Genomic DNA, 19,934 nt, shown 5'->3' on the forward strand with positions numbered 1-19,934 from the left:
GCTGTTCTTGCCCCTCATCAGTACAGAGCAGGGTAATGGCTGGCATGGTAAAAGGCCTCTGATATGGGACTGAGGGGAAGTGGTTTTCCTAAGATTTTGACTTTGCAGTCATTTTTCAAGGCTCCTTAAGGGTTGAACATTGCGTTTTAAAGGTATTATGAGTTCAAATTGCTTATTCTCTTTCTACAGGCAAATAGTGGTTAAATGTCAGCTAATGGGTGTCTAAATCAATGATGCCAACTGTGATCTTCAGAATGGAGCCACAGGTCTTTGTTATGTATGGAGGGGCGAGTTGCACCTCAGCTCCATTTATTTTCTATGTAACTGACAAAGGGCAGAGTACAACCCCCATAGAGAATGGAGCAGGTAAGACAAATTGCTTATGAATGCCAGTCAGCATTAGATAGCTGCCGCACCTTGTGGAACCACACTTCTGACTCAGTCAGGGTGTATACAGTGGTTCCTCAAGTTACAATATTAATCAGTTCCAGGACGACCATTGTATGTTGAAACCATTGTATGTTGAGACCATAACTCTATGGAAACCTGGTAATTGGTTCTGAAGCTCCAAAATGTCATCCAAAAAAAAGGAAAAAGTGAGGATTAAAGAAAAATAAGTAGATAACTAATATAGATAAAGAAAATCCTTCCATATAAAAGTAAGAAAGATCTGCTGGGAGCTGTAATCACTGTCTATGTCAGTGTTTCCCATCCAGGGTGCCTCCAGCTGTTGCAAAACTACAACTCCCAGCAGGCCCGGACAGCCAACGGAGCTTCTTCAGGGTACACACAGTGTCCCAAATGGAGCCACCCTTACTTGGTATCTAAAGGAGCAGCGAATCCTGGCACAGGTAAGGAGTAGTACAGAACTTGTAGTTCCTCCCTGTACTGTAGGGGGCGCTACCAGACACCAGTCAGTGCATGCACTTCAGTAAGAGGTGATTTACCAGTAAAATGCCAATTCTGATTCGTCAGTTCCTCCAGTTGTGACACGTGATCTGGACTGTCCGTACATTGTATGTTGAGTCTGGTTTCAAGTTACAATGGTCCAGAAAAGACCATTGTATGTTGAAACTATTGTAAGTTGAGGGATCACTGTATAAGAATCCAAAAATGCCAGGACCAGGCCAATAGAATAAACCACTTTCACACTCCGGGATGCAGCAATCATCATTGGGCATTTATACAATAAGGAAATTCTTCACAGAGATTTCAAAACATTTTGGCTCTCAGGCATAAAGAAGAACTCCCATATTGGGTTTAATGCGCTATGTTGTTTGTTGCGCCAGGGAGTCTGGAAGTAGTTTATTCCATTGGCCTGGTACTGGCATTCTTAAACCTCCAATAGGTGGCAGTGAAGAGCAAGATTTTTTTCTTCTCCTTTTTCCTGGCTTGTAAGACTCCATATGCCTGTTTGAATTAAACCTCCTTTTGCTCTTTAGTATTTACACTATATTGTTATGTAGGTATTACATAAAACAGGCACAGCAGAAATATCATACCAAAAACCAATGTAATGTTAGGTAGATAGCTGGCAATAAGTGATATGCTGATAGAACTGAATTCCAATAACTATCACTTTTACCAGGAGCATAAGGTGCCAACGTGGATTGCTTTCCGCCTTTCTTATTCATGTATAGACTTATTCACACTCTTACTCCCTGGTCATAAACATTGCACTTCAATGGGAATGGACATTGAAATTGAACTTAAATAACACTGCTCTGCCCATGTTACCAAGCAGCTATTCTTTCTTTAATCATCTGCTGCCACTAAACAATGAAGATCTCCTCCTGCTGTGCAGTTAAAACTTCCTTTTCAATGCAATAAACTACCAAAACAGGCCTTGGGATACGAAGAACACAAGAATGCCTGTAATATAAAATGTCTGTACACATAATGGACCCCGAAGCCATAAAATGCATGGTAACATTTGTCTACTAATCCCAGCCATTTTTTTTTTTTTTACATTTATTTTTTACTGTTTTTTCTTTTTCTTTTTTTTTTTTTAGTAAAAAAGCAAAGATGGCCAGGCTTGCTTTACATCTTTTGCAAAGGGAATACTATTTTAATGCAATATAGATATGCAAGTATTACTTTTTAAATTATGTATAACATAGAAATTTGGTGTAAACAACAGGTTATTTCTGACACCTTTTTGGGAAGTTAAAGGGGTATTCCAGGAAAAAACTTTTTTTTATATATCAACTGGTTCCAGAAAGTTAAAACAGATTTATACATTACTTCTATTAAAAAATCTTAATCCTTTCAGTACTTATGAGCTTCTGAAGTTAAGGTTGTTGTTTTCTGTCTAAGTGCTCTCTGATGACACCTGTCTCGGGAAACGCCCAGTTTAGAAGCCCATTCCCATAGCAAACCTCTTCTAAACTGGGCGGTTCCTGAGACATATGTCACCAGAGATTACTTAGCTTCTGAAGTTTAGGTTGTTCTTTTCTGTCTCATAAGTACTGAAAGGATTAAGATTTTTTAATAGAAGTAATTTACAAATCTGTTTAACTTTTTGGAGCCAGTTGATATATAAAAAAAAAGTTTTTTCCTGGATAACCCCTTTAAAGTGCAACAGACACTAGGAATTACTTCCTAAAACTATGCTTAGTAAGTAAAAGCTATTAAGCTGTGTAATGCAGCCATACATTTGGCTGCTTAAAGGGGTACTCTGGTGGAAATTATTATTATTATTTTTTTTAAATGGGCACTGTCAGATATAAAAACTTTTTATATGTTTTAGATCTTGGCAAAACAATTGTTTTTCTAATATACTTCTTTCACATTTTATTAACAAAAACTGTCTCCGAAGATCCCACCACTAGGGGTCCCCATACCTTCTGGGACCCTGATGAGTCCCACAGCAGCATGAGTGTGTCCAAGGGTCATGGACACGAGAGATTGACAAGGCTGCAGCAACACTACTGTAACACAGAGTTTTACTAAACATGTGCCTCCAGCTGTTGCAAAACTACAACTACAAGCATGTCTGGACATTCAAAGGATGTCTGGGCATGCTGGGACTTGTAGGTTTGCAAAAGCTGTAGGCACAACAGCTGAAGGCAACAATGCTGCAAAAAAAGTTAGCCAAACACTGTACCTCCAACTATTCGAAACTACTAGTCCCAGCATTACAGAACTGGCAAAGGATGATACACATGAATGGCATAGGAAGATGTAAGTTATACACTCGCCATATTGTCTTTGGTGATAGAGTACAGAAAATCTCCAATTGTCATTTTGTGTGTGTGTGTGTGTGTACAGCATAAATCCAGAGAGGAAAGTGTTACAGAGCAGGGATGCCAGGCTCCCAAGAACCGTAAGTCAGCAGAGTGAGGGAGGAGTCACCACAGTGCAGTCATCACCCTTTGACAAGATGGAAAAGACTTCAAGCAGCTGCTCTTTTTTTGTTAAATATGGGTGATAGAGACATAAACATTACATGTACATGATCAGGATGAGGTATTGAGTAACAACAGTTTTGTTTAGTTTTTTTGTGGGATCTGACGGGTACGCTTTAAACCAACTGGTGCCGAAAAGTAAAACAGATTTCTAAATGTTACTGAGTACCCAGAGGCATAGCGTGGGGGGTGCAGGGGGGGCCGGCCGCACCGGGCACAACATCTGGGGGGGCGCACTCGCAGCTCTCTGCCCCTGCATGGCTCACTCACTCTCTCTGCAGTGCTGGCTGTGCGAATCCGAGCCGCCGGGTCGCCTCCCACTGTGGAGGCAGTGGCGGATCCGGGGGGGGGGGGGGGGGGGGGCACAACGGGGCAATTGCCCCCCCCCCCCCCCCCCCCGAGATTGTTGCCCCTCTTCCTGAACTATCGCATGGTGGAGCAGGAGCTGTTGGCTGTCCCGCTCCACCGCCCCTTTCTCACGCCCATCACCTTGCTATCACACGCCGCGGCTGCTCCATTCCTGCAGTCACTGAGAGCCAATCACGGCAGGCTGGCGCGAAGACATCACATCATCGCGCCGGCGCCCATAGATCACGTCCCCGCGGCTCTCACTGACTGCAGGAATGGAGCAGCCGCAGCGTGGGAGAAAGGTGATGGGCATGAGAAAGGGGAGGGGGGAGCAAATTATAAGTGAGAGGGGCAAATGATGAGTAAGGGGCACATGTCAGGGGGGCATTATATGTGGAGGCACATGACAGGACCCCCCCTGTCATGTGCCCCTCATATATAATACCCCATGTCCTGTGCCCCTCACATGTGCCCTTCACATATAATTCCCCTTGTCCTGCCCCCTCAGGGGGCATTATATGTGAGGGGCACAGGACATGGGGCATTATATGTGAGGGGCACAGAACAGGAGACATTATAAGTCAGGGTCACATGTCAGGTGGGCATTATATGTGGGGGCACATGACAGGGGGGCATTATATGTGAGGGGCACATGTCAGGGGGCAGAATCATTGATCACTGGTTTCCTATGAAAAAACAGTAATCAATGATAAAGATCAGTGTGTGCAGTGTTATAGGTCCCTATGGGAGCTATAACCCTGCAAAAAAAAAAAAAAAGTGGGGAAAAAAGTGAATAAAGATCATTTAACACCTTCCCTATTAAAAGTTTGAATCATCCCCCCCTTTTCCCATAAAAAAAAAACTGTGTAAATAAACATATATGGTATCACCGCATGCAGAAATGTCCGAATAATAAAAATATATCGTTAATTAAACCGCACGGTCAATGGTGTACGCGCAAAAAAATTCCAAAGTCCAAAATAGTGCATTTTGGTCACTTTTTATATCATGAAAAAATGAATACGTCCTATCAATGCAAAAAATGGTACCATTAAAAACTTCAGATCACGGCGCAAAAAATGAGCCCTCATACCATACGCAGAAAAATAAAAATAAAAGTTATAGGGCTCAGAAGATGACAATTTTAAACGTATACATTTTCCTGCATGTAGTTATGATTTTTCCCATAAGTACGACAAAATCAAACCTATATAAGTAGGGTATCATTTTAATCGTATGGACCTACAGAATAAAGATAACGTGTCGTTTTTACTGAAAAATGTACTACGTAGAAATGGAAGCCCCCAAAATTTACAAAACAGCGTTTTTTTGTTCAATTTTGTCTCACAATAATTTTTTTTTCCGATTCGCCGTAGATTTTTGGGCAAAATGACTGATGTCATTACAAAGTAGAATTGGTGGCACAAAAAATAAGCAATCATATGGATTTTTAGGTGCAAAATTGAAAGAGTTATGATTTTTTAAAGGCAAGGAGCAAAAAACGAAAATGCAAAAACGGAAAAAAAAAAAAAACAGTCCTTGAGGGGTTAAATTGATAGTGGATCCAGCATGTCACCGAGTCAGAGGCTATATGCCCACCTCCGAATTGAGACCACCTCAATGGATGGGGGACACGTTTTGTCCAAAAAGTGCACTTAGAGCCTTAATTTTTTGACCAAGAGGGCTGCTGCAACCTTCTCGTAATATGAGCCTTCTAATGTTGTAAAAAAAGAAAAGAATGTTTAACAAATTATGCCAACATAAAGTAGACATGTTGTGCATGTGAATTAATAACAAATTAATTTGCCATGACTATTTCTCTTACAAGTAGAGAGTCTCAAACATAGAGAAATAACATTTTTTCCAATTTTTCACAATATTTTTGAGTTTTTCACAAAAATCGCTTCATGTATCAACAAAAATTTACCACTAATATAAAGTACAATATGTCTCGAAAAAACAATCAATCACTGAATAACTCTGCTAGGTAAAAGCAGTCCAAAAGGTATTACCACTTAAAGAGACACTTCTCACATTTGAAAAAACGGACTGGGTCATGAAGGCCAAAACTAGCTAGGTCATGAAGGGGTTAACTCAGCAACCATTCAGGGTCACACAAGGACAGCTCCTGGTTCAGAAAGGCCAGTGTACAATATTAAACCATTACAATATGGTAATCATTAAACAAAACTTAAAGGGGTATTCTACCCCTAGACATGTTAACCCCTATGAATTCAGGTCTATGGGAGGGGGCGTGACAGCTAAGGTCAAACTGTTTCCTGTGCAAGAAAAAAGAAAAAGAGCAACGGACCCTAAATGGGTCGGTTGCAAATGGCAATGTAAACTTAGCCTCAGCATGCTTCCCTCATTCTATTTGTTTACGTACATTCTGTTTTGATTTTTTCATTATGATCTTTAGCACTGTGTGCTTTACTAATAATATAGGCTTCTTCTGATTTTTTTTTTTTTGTACTGTTGTTCTTATATTGTACTAGCTGAGTACCCGGCATTGCCCTGTTTTTCCTTCCTAATCCTTGACGGGGGAGGAAAATAAACAAAGGAGGAAGCTTTTGACTTCATAACACATTTTCATATATTGTTGTCATATCCCAACCCCATATCCCGACCTCCCGACCCGTAATATGTGTACCAGGTATTGAAATATCTCCAGCCGTACAGAAGTTATGTGGGAACATACATTTCCCATTGATTTGCATGGGACTTTAAACAAAAACCCCGACCCTCACAAATGGGGGTAATTAAGGGTTAAATTAACTATCCTATATTTTAAGTGGACATATAAGTGACATGTGACCAAGTATTATTGAAATATCTCCAGCCGTTTGGAAGTTATGCAGTAACATGTATTTCCCATTGACTTGTATGGGAACATAAACCCTGCCCCTGGCAAATGGGGGTGAGTAAGGGTTAAATCACCTATTCTATGTTTGTTGTTGACATATAAGTAACATGTGTGCCAAGTTTCATATTAATATCTTTAGCTGTTTGGACGTAATGCTGGAACATACACACATACATACACACACACACACACATACATACACACATACACACATACACGCATTGAGTTTTATATATATAGATTTTTTTGTCAATATAAACAGATCACACAACTTAATACTCACTTCTCCTGTGGCATAAAACTCATTTTTCTGATACTCTGGAAAGATCTGGAAAAACTGGGTGAGCGCACTAGAAAATCAATCAAAATAAATGCTAGAAATTAGATTCAGAGGATGTTAAAGGAGTTCTGTAGTGAAGCATAACTTAAAGGGTAGCTCCCACCACCACTTTTTTTTTCTGTCCCTGCCTATTAACCATCTATCCCTAACCCCCTCCCTGCCTTTAAATTTTTTTTTTTTTTTTTTTACATATTAAAAATGCTTTTTTGTCTGCCTGGCAGTGTGCTCACTACCAGGCAGACTTCCCCAGCAGGCACCACGGCACTGATGCCTGCTGGGGCCGAAACTTCCGCCCGTAGTTCACCTATACAGGGTGCCTCCAGCTGTTTCCCCACTGCAACTCCCAGCTTGCCCTGACATCTATTGGCTGTCAGGGCATGCTGGGAGTTGTAGTGGGGAAACAGCTGGAGGCATACTGTATAGGTGAACACCGGAGCACATACCGCTCCCCGCCGCGCAGCACGCAACTGAAGCCCCCCCCCCCCCGACCCTGCCGCTCCGCTCAATCCACTCCCCCTCAGTTCACCTATTCAGTGTCCCTCCTGGCTTCCCCACTACAACTCCCAGGGCATGCTAGTAGTTGTAGTGGGGAAACTGGAGGCATACTGTATAGGTGAACAGTATACATAATACATGTATACATGTATACATAATACAGTGAACATAATACTTGTCCCCGAGCCTGCGCGCGTCCTCTTCCTTCAAAGCGCTCGCTCCCGCCTGTCTGACAGGCGGGAGCGAGCACAGCAGTGATTGAATTTCGACTCGTTGCCAGGCTTCAACGAGTCGGAATTCATTAGTAATGTCACTGCTGAATGCATTCGGCCACTAGGAGGGCGACCCCTAGTGGCCGAATTTAAAAGTGATTTTAAACTGTTTTAAAATCACTTTTTTTAATTAAACTATATTTGAGATAAGTTGAAGTACTTAAGTACTACAACATATCAATTTTTTGTTTTCATGACAGTGCCCATTTAACTTATCCCCTATCCAAAGGATAGGTAATAACTTATGTTTCACTGCACTACTCCGTTAAATAACAATACTTTTATCCAACAGTTTCGATTCAAAGAAGACAGGAGGAGGAAAAATTAGAAACATTTCTCAAAGTTTTTTTTTTTGGGGGGGACTCCTGCAAAGAGCCATCATAGCCATCAGAATGTGGCCTAGTTACAGTAGCCATGCAATGTACTTTTCTTCAACAGAATAAGTTCCATCTTTGGTATAAAAGAGCCACAAATAATACACTATGCTGTTTGCATTCAATAACAAGGAATACATAATATACAACAGATATGAGTCCACTGTATTCATAAGCCACGCACCAATGATTGACAACTGATTTATATGCCACCACTAGTTAATGAGTGGTGAGGGGGAAGGGGGAGTGTCACAGAAGACTAAAGTGAACACGTAACTAAAAGTTCATCCTTCTTGGCCATTATGAAAAGGGCCCAATGTGTGTGGTACAGTAGAATTTACAGTAGAAAGTGAATGGGTGGCTTGAACTACTGCAAAACTCATACCTGTACAAATCTCTGCCAACATCATCCTGATCAACCGCATACCCCCGGTCATCTCTTGTGAAGCTGAAACCTGTTCCAACCTAAAAAGAAAAAAAGAAAAGAAAAAAAAGAAAAATACAACTATTATAAAAGTTTTAACAATTTTTCAATGTTTGCAGTGTTGCAACGTTAATAGTCATTACTCAATTTTCAATCTACAGAGCCATATGATGGCTTTCTATGCAGGATCTTCACTCCATGCCGCTGGTGACAAGTGGGTGCTGCAGTAGCGATTACGGGGGTCCCCAGCGATCAGACATCTTATCCCCTATCCTTTGGATAGTGGATAAGATGTCTTGGGGTGGAGAACCCCTTTAGGTATACTGGATAATATAAGATTTAAAAAATTTTAAATCTAGAAAAAAAAAAAATCTAGAAAAGTTATAGGGTTTAAAATTGCTAAAATTGTAAAGGACAATGACATCTCCAGGCTACATCAGGTACTACACACTATACGAGTGAATTCAGCAGATAAAACATCTGTGCTGAAACATAAGCAGCAGCATTCTGAATATGGTTTGGATTGTCACAACAGAAAATCAACAGCATTTTCACAACATATATGGAGGCCAGCCTGGCTGTACAGGGGAGCTGCAGCCAGCCGCAATAACAGTGCTGCAGTTCCCGTGCACTGTAGATAGCCAGGGCCTCTAAATTCTTAGGGTCCCAAATTTCAGACCCCCCACCACCAATCAGAAAATCATTGTATTTCCGAGTATCTCCTTTAAGAGATTGGAATACCCCCGTAATGTCATTTTTTAAGCAAAGTTTTGTAAACCCACAAAGCTCCTTTAAGAGCTGGCATTTGTTTACTCTCTGTATAGCTCCTTAAATAGAATAAAAAGAATAAGACTTACAGGATTATCAATATACAACATGGAGTATTTGTTTGTCCAAGAAAACTCCCGATGAACCACTATAAGGACACAAGAAAACAGGAACATGTGGTCATTACCAAACAATAACACGGAATATTCCCAATGCAGATGTTGTTCCTATACAAATATCACTCCTTGTTTGGATGAATCAGTGAACTCCCTTAACCATTAAGCAAAAATCTGCTTTGAATATTTATACAAGACAACGACGCCTGACCCCTGCATATTCTGCATTTTAAAGATTTTTTTGCTTCCAATTTAACCATTACAATTCGAGATGAGCGAATCGAAATCGGATGAATCGGAATTCGTTCCGAATTTCATGAAAAATAAGATTTGGACCAAATGCGAATTTCCACTCCATTCGAAATAAAGAATTTCTTCATTCACTCCATTTTGTTATTCCTCCAAGACTAGGATTCCACTGAGTTTTTGCTGTAAAAAATGTATTTAACAACATTTTTATTTTCTATAACAAAATTTTAATTAATTTCTAAACAGGGACCAATTTATGTGGGCGGGCAGGGACCTAAAAATGTAGCAGACAATGAAAATGTAGAAAGGTGCCATTTAAACATAAAAATATATTTTTATAGAACTCATTTTGTTAAACTTTTTATTAGTAATGTATTTTAATAATGTGTTTAATAAAGTGTGTGTGTTAACTTTTTTCTTAATTTGTTTTTTTTCTTCTAGGTAGTACTTCTTCTCCCAGCATGGAACAGACTGTTCCATGATGGGAGTAGTAGTAACTGTACTAATAGACAGATCGCCTCGGGTGTCATTTTTGACACCTGTTGCGATCCTTCTGTATAATATATAGAAGCAGGCGGCTGGTCGCTCTTCTACGTGATCCTGTACTATGTTCTGCGATGTGAAGTTCTTCACATCACAGATTCACATTTCCCGCAGAGAGCTGTGATTGGCCAAATTGTTCCAGCCAATCACAGCTCTCAGCAGAAAATATGAATAATAGGTGTGTATATACACACACACACACACACACACACACGTCAGTGCAGGGGACCAGAGAAGAGTGGCCGTGCCCCCACATCTATACAGGACAATTGCAGGGGGTGTCAGGAGTGACACCCGCTTTGATCTTTCCTTAACTGCAGGTACTACTGCTCCCAAGATGGAGCACACTCTGCTCCATGCTGGGAGCTGTAGTACCTGCATTAATAGACAGTTCGCAACAAGTGTCACTTCTTACACCTGTCCTGATCTGTCTATTAATGCAGGTACTACAGGGACTAAATTATCGGGAGCGATATTATATATATTTTCACTTTACTTTTTTAGCCCCGTTTATTTTATTTTATCGGGCATTTAGATGTGCTGGCATGAATAATTGCATGGGTCAAGGACGAGACGAGGACAGGGACATCAGTAATATGTATAATACAGTAGGTAAAAAGGCTGATAGTTTCCTTAATTTACCAAAAATCCATAAATTCAGAGGACTTCTATCAGAAATTAAAGATACTTCAAATTGTTATTTGCAGAGGCAGATGGCCGGGACAAGTATGTATGTATGTATGTATGTATGTATGTATGTATGTATGTATGTATGTATTATGTAATTGTGAACGATGATGTCATTGTAATTATACAGTATGAGCTGGTTTTAATTGACAAATTAATGAAAAACTCTTCTTGCAATTCCAATGTCTCTGCTCTGTATGTAAAATATATAAAAAAATTTTATGTAGGGGATGATGGGAGTTGTAATTCCTGAATTCCAGTTCAGTGTTTGCAGCGGGACCGGCAGGGAGTCTATGGCCATCCTGGGGCCGTAAGAATGGAAGAAATATAGTAGTTGCTCAAATTAGAGCAAACTAAGGTTAACCTCTTAACGATGAGTGCCATAAATGTACAGCGCTGCTAAGTGTCACTTAGCGCACAGCGCCGTACATTTGCAGTGCTGTGTTCCTTGATCAGAACAGGATGACTGCTGCTATCTATCAGCAGCCATCCCGGCATATCGGCGATCCCCCCTTGTAGGCGATCGCCGGTCAATTCTGACCAGCAAATCACGGCTTCTCCGGGATGATCGGGTCTCTGGCGACCTGATAGCCCGGAAAATAGGGAAGATCGGAGCTCCGATCATCCTAAAGGATAGGACCGAGGTGGTAGGGGTGCCACCTCCTCCTATCCCCTGCGATTGGCTGATCAGGACTGAGCAGCGAGTCGCAGGGCAGAGGTGGGGGGGGGGGTTTAAAGTTGAGATCCCCGCTCTGAAAGTCCAGGCAGACCGGGGCAAAGATGGCGGCGGAGGTTACCGGCGGCATACAGCGGGAGGACAGCAGCAGACAACGGGGACCGGCGGCAGATAGCGGGGGACCAGCAGCAGCAGAATACAGCAGTGAAAATCTGGTAAGTGCTGCATTGTAGTTTCACAACAACAACTCCCAGCATGCCCAGATAGCCAAAGGCTGTCTGGGCATGCTCGGAGTTGTAGTTTTGCAACATCTGGAGGGCTACAGTTTGGAGACCACTGAATAGTGGTCTCCAAACTGTGCACTTCCAGATGTTGGAAAACTACAACTCACAGCATGCCAAGACTGTCCAGGCATGCTGAGCATTGTAGTTCGGCAACATCTGAAGAGCCAGATAATAACCTTTCGGCTATCCGGGCATGCTGGGAGTTGTAGTTTTGCAACAACTGGAGGCACACTGGTTGGGAAACACTGTCTGCACTAACACAAAAGGGTAAAACACTACATATACACCCCCCTACACTTTATTTTGTTTATACTGTAATTTTTATTAAAGATTTTACATGTGAATAAATCCAGACAGGAATATAACACAAAAATAACATTGCAGAGGCCAAGGCCCCAAATCAATCCACAAGATATGAAGCATATACAGGCAGGCAATCAGATCAAGCCCGTAGGCAGCAATAAAACAAATGCCTAGCAATCAATAACAAGGAAGCAGTCAGGGTAATCAAACAATCCATCGCCAGGTGACATAACTGAAAAGGCTTGGCAAGCCAAAAACAAGGGAGGGGGTAGAGTGGAGTTGACAGACAACACAAAAGACAAACACAACTGACCACAAAAGGGAAGAGGGAAGGGAGGAAAAGAAAGAGAGAGAGAGAAGGGAAAAGAGGAAGAAAAAAAAAAGGAGAGGGGGAAAAGTCAAGGCGGCTGTCTATCGGAGAAGCGATCCCAGGGCTCCCAGACCAATAGGAATGAAGGGATAGTGTTATTCAAGGAGGCCGTAAAGAACGCCATCGATCGGATCTCGAGAGTTAACCTTTAACACCCCACAGGTGTTTGACGTGAAAATGAAAAATCTGATTTTTTTTCCCTAAAATGCTGGTGTTATGCCAAAGTTTTTATTTTCACAAAGGGTAATTGGAGAAAAAGCTCCCCAAAATTTGTAACACCATTTTTTCTGAGTATGGAAACACCCCATATGCAGGTGTAAAGTGCTCTGCGGGCGCACTACAGGGCTCAGAAGAGAAGGAGCACCATTGGGCTTTTTGAGAGAGAATTTGGCTGGAATTGTATGCCATGTGTGTTTACAAAGCCCCCATGGTGCCAGAACAGTGGACCCCTTCCAACCCTACATGCAACTACACCCCTCGCGGAATGTAATAAGGGGTACAGTGAGCATTTACACTCCAAAGGTGTCTGACAGATTTTTGGAACAGTGGTCCGTGAAAATTAAAAAATTAATTTTTAATTTGCAATGTTCCCTGTTCAAAAAATCTGTCAAACGAGAGTGGGGTGTAAATGCTCACTGCACCCCTTATTAAATTCTGTGAGGGGTTTAGTTTCCAAAATGGGGTCACATGGGGGGGGTCCACTGTTCTGGTAGCATGGGGGCTTTGTAAACGCACAAGGCCCCAGACTTCTACTCCAACCAAATTCTCTTTCCAAAAGCCAATGGCGCTCCTTCTCTTCTGAGCATTGTAGTTTGCCCACAGAGCACTTTACATCCACATATGGGTATTTCCATACTCAGAAGAAATTGTGTTCAAAATTTTGGGGGGCTTTTTCTCCTATTACCCCTTGTAAAAATGAAAAATTTGGGATAACACCAGCATTTTTGAGAAAAAAAATAAAAATTTTAATTTTCATGCGAAAATTCGTCAATCACCTGTGGGGTGTTAAGGCTCACTATACCCCTTATTACGTTCCTTGAGGGGTGTAGTCTCCAAAATAGTGTGCCATGTGGTTTTTTTTTTTGCTGTTATGGCACCATGGGGGCTTCCTAAATGAGACATATCCACCAACAACCATTTCAGCAAAATTCGCTCTCCAAAATCCCATTGTCGCTCCTACCCTTCTGAGCCCTCTAGTGCACCCACAGAGCACTTTACATCCACATATGAGGTATTTCCTTACTCGAGAGAAATGGGGTTACAAATTTTGGGAGACATTTTTACCTATTACCCCTTGTGAAAATGAAAAATTTGCAGTTGCACCAGCATTTTAGTTAAAAAAAAAAAATAAAAAAAATTTGTCAAACACCTGTGGGGTGTTACGGCTCACTATACCCCTTGTTACGCTCCTTGAGGAGTGTAGTTTCCCCAAATATTGTGCCGTGTTTTTTTTTTTGTTTTTTTGTTTTTTTTTTGCTGTTCTGGCACCATGGGAGCTTCCTAAATGGGACATGCCGCCCCCAAATTCAAAATAAAACTGATTTTACATATTAAATTACTATAGTGCAGCACGGTGAACAACAGTCAATTTTTTTTTAAGTGCCCTCAACATTGAAGGTACACTTTAAGCAGCTGGACCCCACCTCCTTAATACTCGGGGCCATGGCAAACACATCAAAACTAACATATTTGATACTGTCACCCAATCACATACAGGGGCAAAAAAGTATTTAGTCAGCCACCAATTGTGCAAGTTTTCCTACTTAAAAAGATTAGAGAGGCCTGTAATTTTCATCATAGGTATACCTCAACTATGAGACACATGATGAGAAAAAAAAAATCCATGAAATCACAGTGATTTTTAAAGAATTTATTTGCAAATGACTGTGGAAAATACGTATTTGGTCAATAACAAAAGTTCATCTCAATACTTTGTTATATACCCTTTGTTGGCAATGACAGAGGTCAAACATTTTCTGTAAGTCTTCACAAGGTTTTCACACTGTTGATGGTATTTTGACCCATTCCTCCATGCAGATCTCCTCTAGAGCAGTGATGTACTGAGCAACACGGACTTTCAACTCCCTCCAAAGGATTTCTATGGGGTTGAGATCTGGAGACTGGCTAGTAGAGATGAGCGAACTTCCAGTAATTCAATTTGTCACAAACTTCTCGGCTCGGCAGCTGATTACTTTAGCCTGCATAAATCAGTTCAGCTTTCAGGTGCTCCGGTGGGCTGGAAAAGGTGGATACTGTCATGGGAGAGAATCTCCTAGGACTGTATCCACCTTTTCCAGCCCAACGGAGCACCTGAAAGCTGAACTCATTTATGCAGGCTAAAGACCGCAAGAGCCGAGCAGTTTGTGACGAATCAAATTACTGTAAGTTCGCTCATCTCTACTGGCTAGCCACTTCAGGACCTTGAAATGCTTCTTACAAAATGACTCCTTCGTTGCCTGGGCGGTGTGTTTGGGGTCATTGTCATGCTGAAAGACCCAGCCACGTTTCATCTTCAATGCCTTTGCTGATGAAAAGAGGTTTTCACTCAAAATCTCACGATACATGGCCCCATTCATTCTTTTCTTTACCCGGATCAGTCGTCCTGGTCCCTTAGCAGAAAAACAGCCCCAAAGCATGATATTTCCACCCCATGCTTTACAGTATTCTTTGGATGCAACTCAGCATTCTCTCTCCTCCAAACACGACGAGTTGAGTTTTTACCCAAAAGTTCTACTTTGGTTTCATCTGACCATATGACATTCTCCCAATACTCTTCTAGATCATCCAAATGCTCTCTAGCAAACTTCAGACGGGCCTGGACATGTACTGGCTTAAGCAGGGGACACGTCTGGCATTGCATGATTTGAGTCCCTGGAAGCGTAGTATCTTACTGATGGTAGCCTTTGTAGGTCATTCACTAGGTCCCCCCCGTATGGTTCTGGGATTTTTGCTCACTGTTCTTGTGATCATTTTGACACCACAGGGTGAGATCTTCGAGATTGTGGAGCCCCAGATCGAGGGAGATTATCAGTGGTCTTGTATGTCTTCCATTTTCTAATAATTGCTCCCACAGTTGATTTCTTCACACCAAGCTGCTTGCGTATTGCAGATTCAGTCTTCCCAGCCTGGTGCAGGTCTACAATTTTGTTTCTGGTGTCCTTCGACAGCTCTTTGGTCTTTTATATTGATAAGTTCAAACAGGTGCCATTAATACAGGTAACGAGTGGAGTGGAGACTCTTGAAGTAACAGGTCTGTGAGAGCCAGAAATCTTGCTTGTTTGTAGGTGACCAAATACTTTATTTCCACCATAATTTGCAAATAAATTCTTTAAAAATCAGACAATGCGATTTTATGGATTTTTTTTCCCACTATGTCTCTCATAGTTGAGGTATACCTATGATGAAAATTACAGGCCTCTCTCATCATTGGTGGCTGTCTAAATACTTTTTTGCCCCACAGTAAGGGTGCCTGAAGCTTAAAGCGCAACTGTCACTAATAATACTGATGTCCTAAAACTAAATACAGCCATACCTTTGGCTGTGCTTGTTCCTCTTTTTTTCCCCATAGCCAATTTGTCATAGACTTGCTCCGTTTCACCCTCACCAAGAATTATTTTCTATTTGACAGGCGCACCTTCCACCAGCTCAGAGGGACCGCAATGGGAAGCCCTTGTGCCCCCACATATGCGAATCTCTATCTGGGCTGGAGGGAGGAGGTGCTAGTCTTTGGTGAACAACTGGTGCATTTTACGGAGCAGGTTGGGCTATGGGCATACAACGAGTTACCCTTTCTTGATGTCCTTATTAAGAAGGACGCCAGGGGTACTCTACAGACAACTGTGTATCGCAAGGCCACTGCGACCAACTCATTGTTGGAATGGCGTAGTTTTCACCCAGTACCATTAAAACGAGGCATCCCCAAAAGGGCAATATTTGAGAATGAAGAGAAACTGTTCATCCCAAGTTGAGTTCATGAGTCAAGCTGCTGATTTGAGGCAGCGCTTTCAGGCCAGAGGTTACCCGGATTGGGTTCTACAAAAAGCATACCGAGAAACGAGGGAGGTAGAAAGAGCTAGTCTGCTTGTACCCAAACCCCGGGATATGAACTCAGACAGACAATCTCATTAGACTGGTAGCTACTTATGATGGGTGAGCACAAGATGTTAGATGTATTCTCAGTAAACACTGGGAGATTCTGAGGATGGACCCTGATCTGAAGGATGTTTTGGGATCTCATCCTCAGATTTCTTTCAGAAAGGGCCGAAGTCTGAGAGACAGGCTTGTGAAGAGCCACTATGTGCCACCTCAGGCACAAGGAACTTGGCTGAATAGGCAGATTAAAGGATGCTTCCGTTGCAGCGGATGCATTGCTTGCAAACATATTGAAGTGACCAAAACATTCTCTAGCACCAATACTGGGCAGATTTATTCCATACGTGACTTCATCAACTGCCGGAGTAAAGGTATTGTTTACAAAGCCACCTGCAGTTGTGGTATGGAATATGTTGGCAAGACAATCAGTGAGTTCAGGAGAAGAGTTGGCGAGCACTTGAGAGACATCATTAATCTGGCCGACAAGCCACTAGCTCGGCACATCAATGGTCAACATGGTGGGGACGCCCAAAACCTGAGATTTGTGGGGATAGAACTTGTCAGACCTCCCACCAGAGGAGGAGACTGGGATAGGTTGATCCTCAAAAAAGAGACTGTGGATATTCTCCCTACGGACACAGTCTCCCAGTGGACTCAATGAGGCTCTGAGTTATGCCTGCTTTTTGGAGTAATCTCACCAACTGAACACCCCCCTTTTCCATTTAAGGCCACATCCTATTCCCCTAGTCACACACTTCCAATATGATTTCATTATTATTTATTCTAAATTTTAGCTCATTTTTAAAAATCTGCTCATTTCATAACCCCCCCCCCCGCTCGTCTGTAGCAACCAGCCGTTCACCTCCATTTTGTGCGTTTGTCCTACTGACACTCTGCACATATATATGCAGGTACCGAGGTCCTCTATTTAAGTTACTAATTTGCGATTCTATTCGCGATATGACTTATTACCTCGCACCTTGTATATATGGTCCGCTTGTCTGCTGTGTCCGGCTAAATACTTTGATTCTACTAGTTGCTGACAGCGCTGCACTCTTATCCTGAGCACTGCCTAGCAACGAGCAACGCTCAGCGCTGAGAGACGCGTCACCGGAAGTCAGACGTCATGACCGGAAATGACGCGCGGCGGCTAGTGTGCGCGTGTGATTTTCACTTCAGACACACATAAATACAGCATGGGTGTCCGCGGCAGGTAAGCCAGGACACCGATCGGCTGAAGGCACTGCCCACCACTGTGGTAGTGCACCTAGGGATACCGCCACTGCGGCAGCATTGGTAACCGTGAGTAGCCACCTGATGGCAACATTGCCACCAGGCTAATAGAAGCATAAGTTGTGGCACCAATATTGCATAATCCGCATAGGTGCTCAAGCTACATGTGCGCTCACGGTTCCGCTTTTTCCCTACTATTTACAATTTTCTGTTTTTGTAATTAGTTTAATTATTGGTAATATTTATCCTAGTACTGTATATTGCCTGGTTAACCCCTGAAGAACCCACCGATGTGGTTGAAACGCGTCGGTTGCACCAGAACAAGGGATAATTTTTTACTGCTAGGGAATTCTAGGGCGTAGTCCAAGGGGTAGATCGGGGCAGGGGTCCCCTTTCTAGGGCGAGTTCTCCGACAGTCCCTGTGGGAGCAGAGGTAGACTACACCACATCTCCCCGACAGGGATTTTTAGGGCGATTGTCCATTTTTGACGCTGCTCTCCCCGACCCTATCCCTCAATACAGACGCACCCTGTCTCATGCGGTCTGTATTGCACAATACAGATCTGGTATCCAATTACCATACTGGCTTAATTTTGTTGTGGGGCCTATGCTTTTAGCACGTGTCTGATTAAAAGTTATATTTTAAGTGTGTACCCCCCTGTGATTTCATTTCCTCTTTTTTTCATGTTTAAAATCTTTCTTTTCTGCAGTTACCCACAGTGGGATAGGCGTGGCTTGGGGGTTCACAAAGCCCCGCCGCTGCCACGCCCATCCTTTCTGTCAGTGATGGGACCGCTGTGTAATAAGACAGAGGTGAACAGCGCATATGCCCCTGGTGGCTCTGACATGTGCGCGTGTGAATTTACAGAGGCAGGGTGCAAGCGAGCTCTCTGCCTCTAACACTGCACATGCGCACGGAGGTGTCATACTGCGAACAGAGCACTAAGGGAGGGAGGGAGCTCTGAATTCACAGGCGCACGTCAGAGCCAGTGGGGCGCATGCACTGCGTACCGAGGTGTCTTATTGCACAGCGATTCCAGTGATGACAGGATAGGCATGGCAAACCCCAAGCCACGCCTATCTGACTGTGGGTGACCACAGAAAATTAAGATTTTAAACATGAAAAAAGATGAACAAGGGCAGCCAAAGGTATGGTTGTATTTCGATTTATGACATCAGTACTATATTGGTAGTAGTCTGGGGGTGAAAAATTTGTGACAGTTGTGCTTTAAATCATAAATATAATGCAACAGTTGTTCAATATTTGCACTCCCCAACAAGTACACACGAGATAAGGTCCCCATATACATGGACATTTGTCAGCTGAACCTGCTGTTTTTGGCAGGAATAGCCAACCATCTGATGTGTATGAGGACATCCCAAATGTCCCCAGAAAAATAAAGAGAGGAGAGAAGGATCATCATGTTCAATTAAAAGTGCCTAAGGCTATGTTCACACAGGTGAATGTCCCAATGGAAACATTCTGTGCGGACATTCCCCCGACCACTTGGAAATGCGCCGCTTGAACAGTGAAGCAGAATCCCATTGAAAGCAATGCGGAATGTACATGTGGAAATTCCACATGGAAGTTCCATTGTGGGAACATGGCTTCATCATTTTGTTGTAAGCTGCGGACAAGAGAGTGAATGCCTGAAGCGCTCCGCTTTTAGGTGGGATCAGGAGAGGGATCAGGAGTTTGACTGACAGCTTTCCTATGTGTATGGCTACCTTTGATCTAACAGACTTCAACAAACAGGATCCATACAAATGTTTTTCTAAGGCTTTGTTCACATTATGTTTTAGAATTCCATAAAAAACTGCCCACAGACCCCCCCCCCCCACACACACAAAAAAAAAATTATAAGAAAAAAGGAAAATGGTATTTTTTAAACTGAATGGCTATTAAAAGTGTCCTTGTCAGTTAAAAGAAAAACAACTTTTCACATATTGACATAGCACCCCAAGCAAATAAAAGTTTTGATGTGTCTCTAAGACCCCATGCCGATCATTAGAACAAACAAAGAGAAGCATATGACTGTATGCTATACTACCTGGCTTGCTGTAATCTTCATCTATTAAAGTCTATGGAG

The 19,934-nt window shown here is 42.4% G+C and overlaps 1 protein-coding gene across 5 annotated transcripts in view; it reads right to left on the reverse strand.

Annotated features, from left to right (window-relative positions):
• CPVL (carboxypeptidase vitellogenic like) overlaps positions 1-19,934 on the reverse strand; it is a 113,800-nt gene that overhangs the window by 43,091 nt on the left and 50,775 nt on the right. For all 5 annotated transcript variants that reach the window (XM_056519883.1, XM_056519882.1, XM_056519886.1 and 2 more), the window contains exons 5-7: positions 9,381-9,439; positions 8,485-8,564; positions 6,902-6,968 (exon numbers count right to left, since the gene is read on the reverse strand). In XM_056519883.1, coding sequence (XP_056375858.1) covers positions 6,902-6,968; positions 8,485-8,564; positions 9,381-9,439 — 206 coding nt within the window. The remainder of the gene's footprint in view (positions 1-6,901; positions 6,969-8,484; positions 8,565-9,380; positions 9,440-19,934) is intronic.

Source organism: Hyla sarda, chromosome 5 (assembly GCF_029499605.1).
Source record: "Hyla sarda isolate aHylSar1 chromosome 5, aHylSar1.hap1, whole genome shotgun sequence".
Lineage (NCBI taxonomy): Eukaryota > Metazoa > Chordata > Amphibia > Anura > Hylidae > Hyla > Hyla sarda.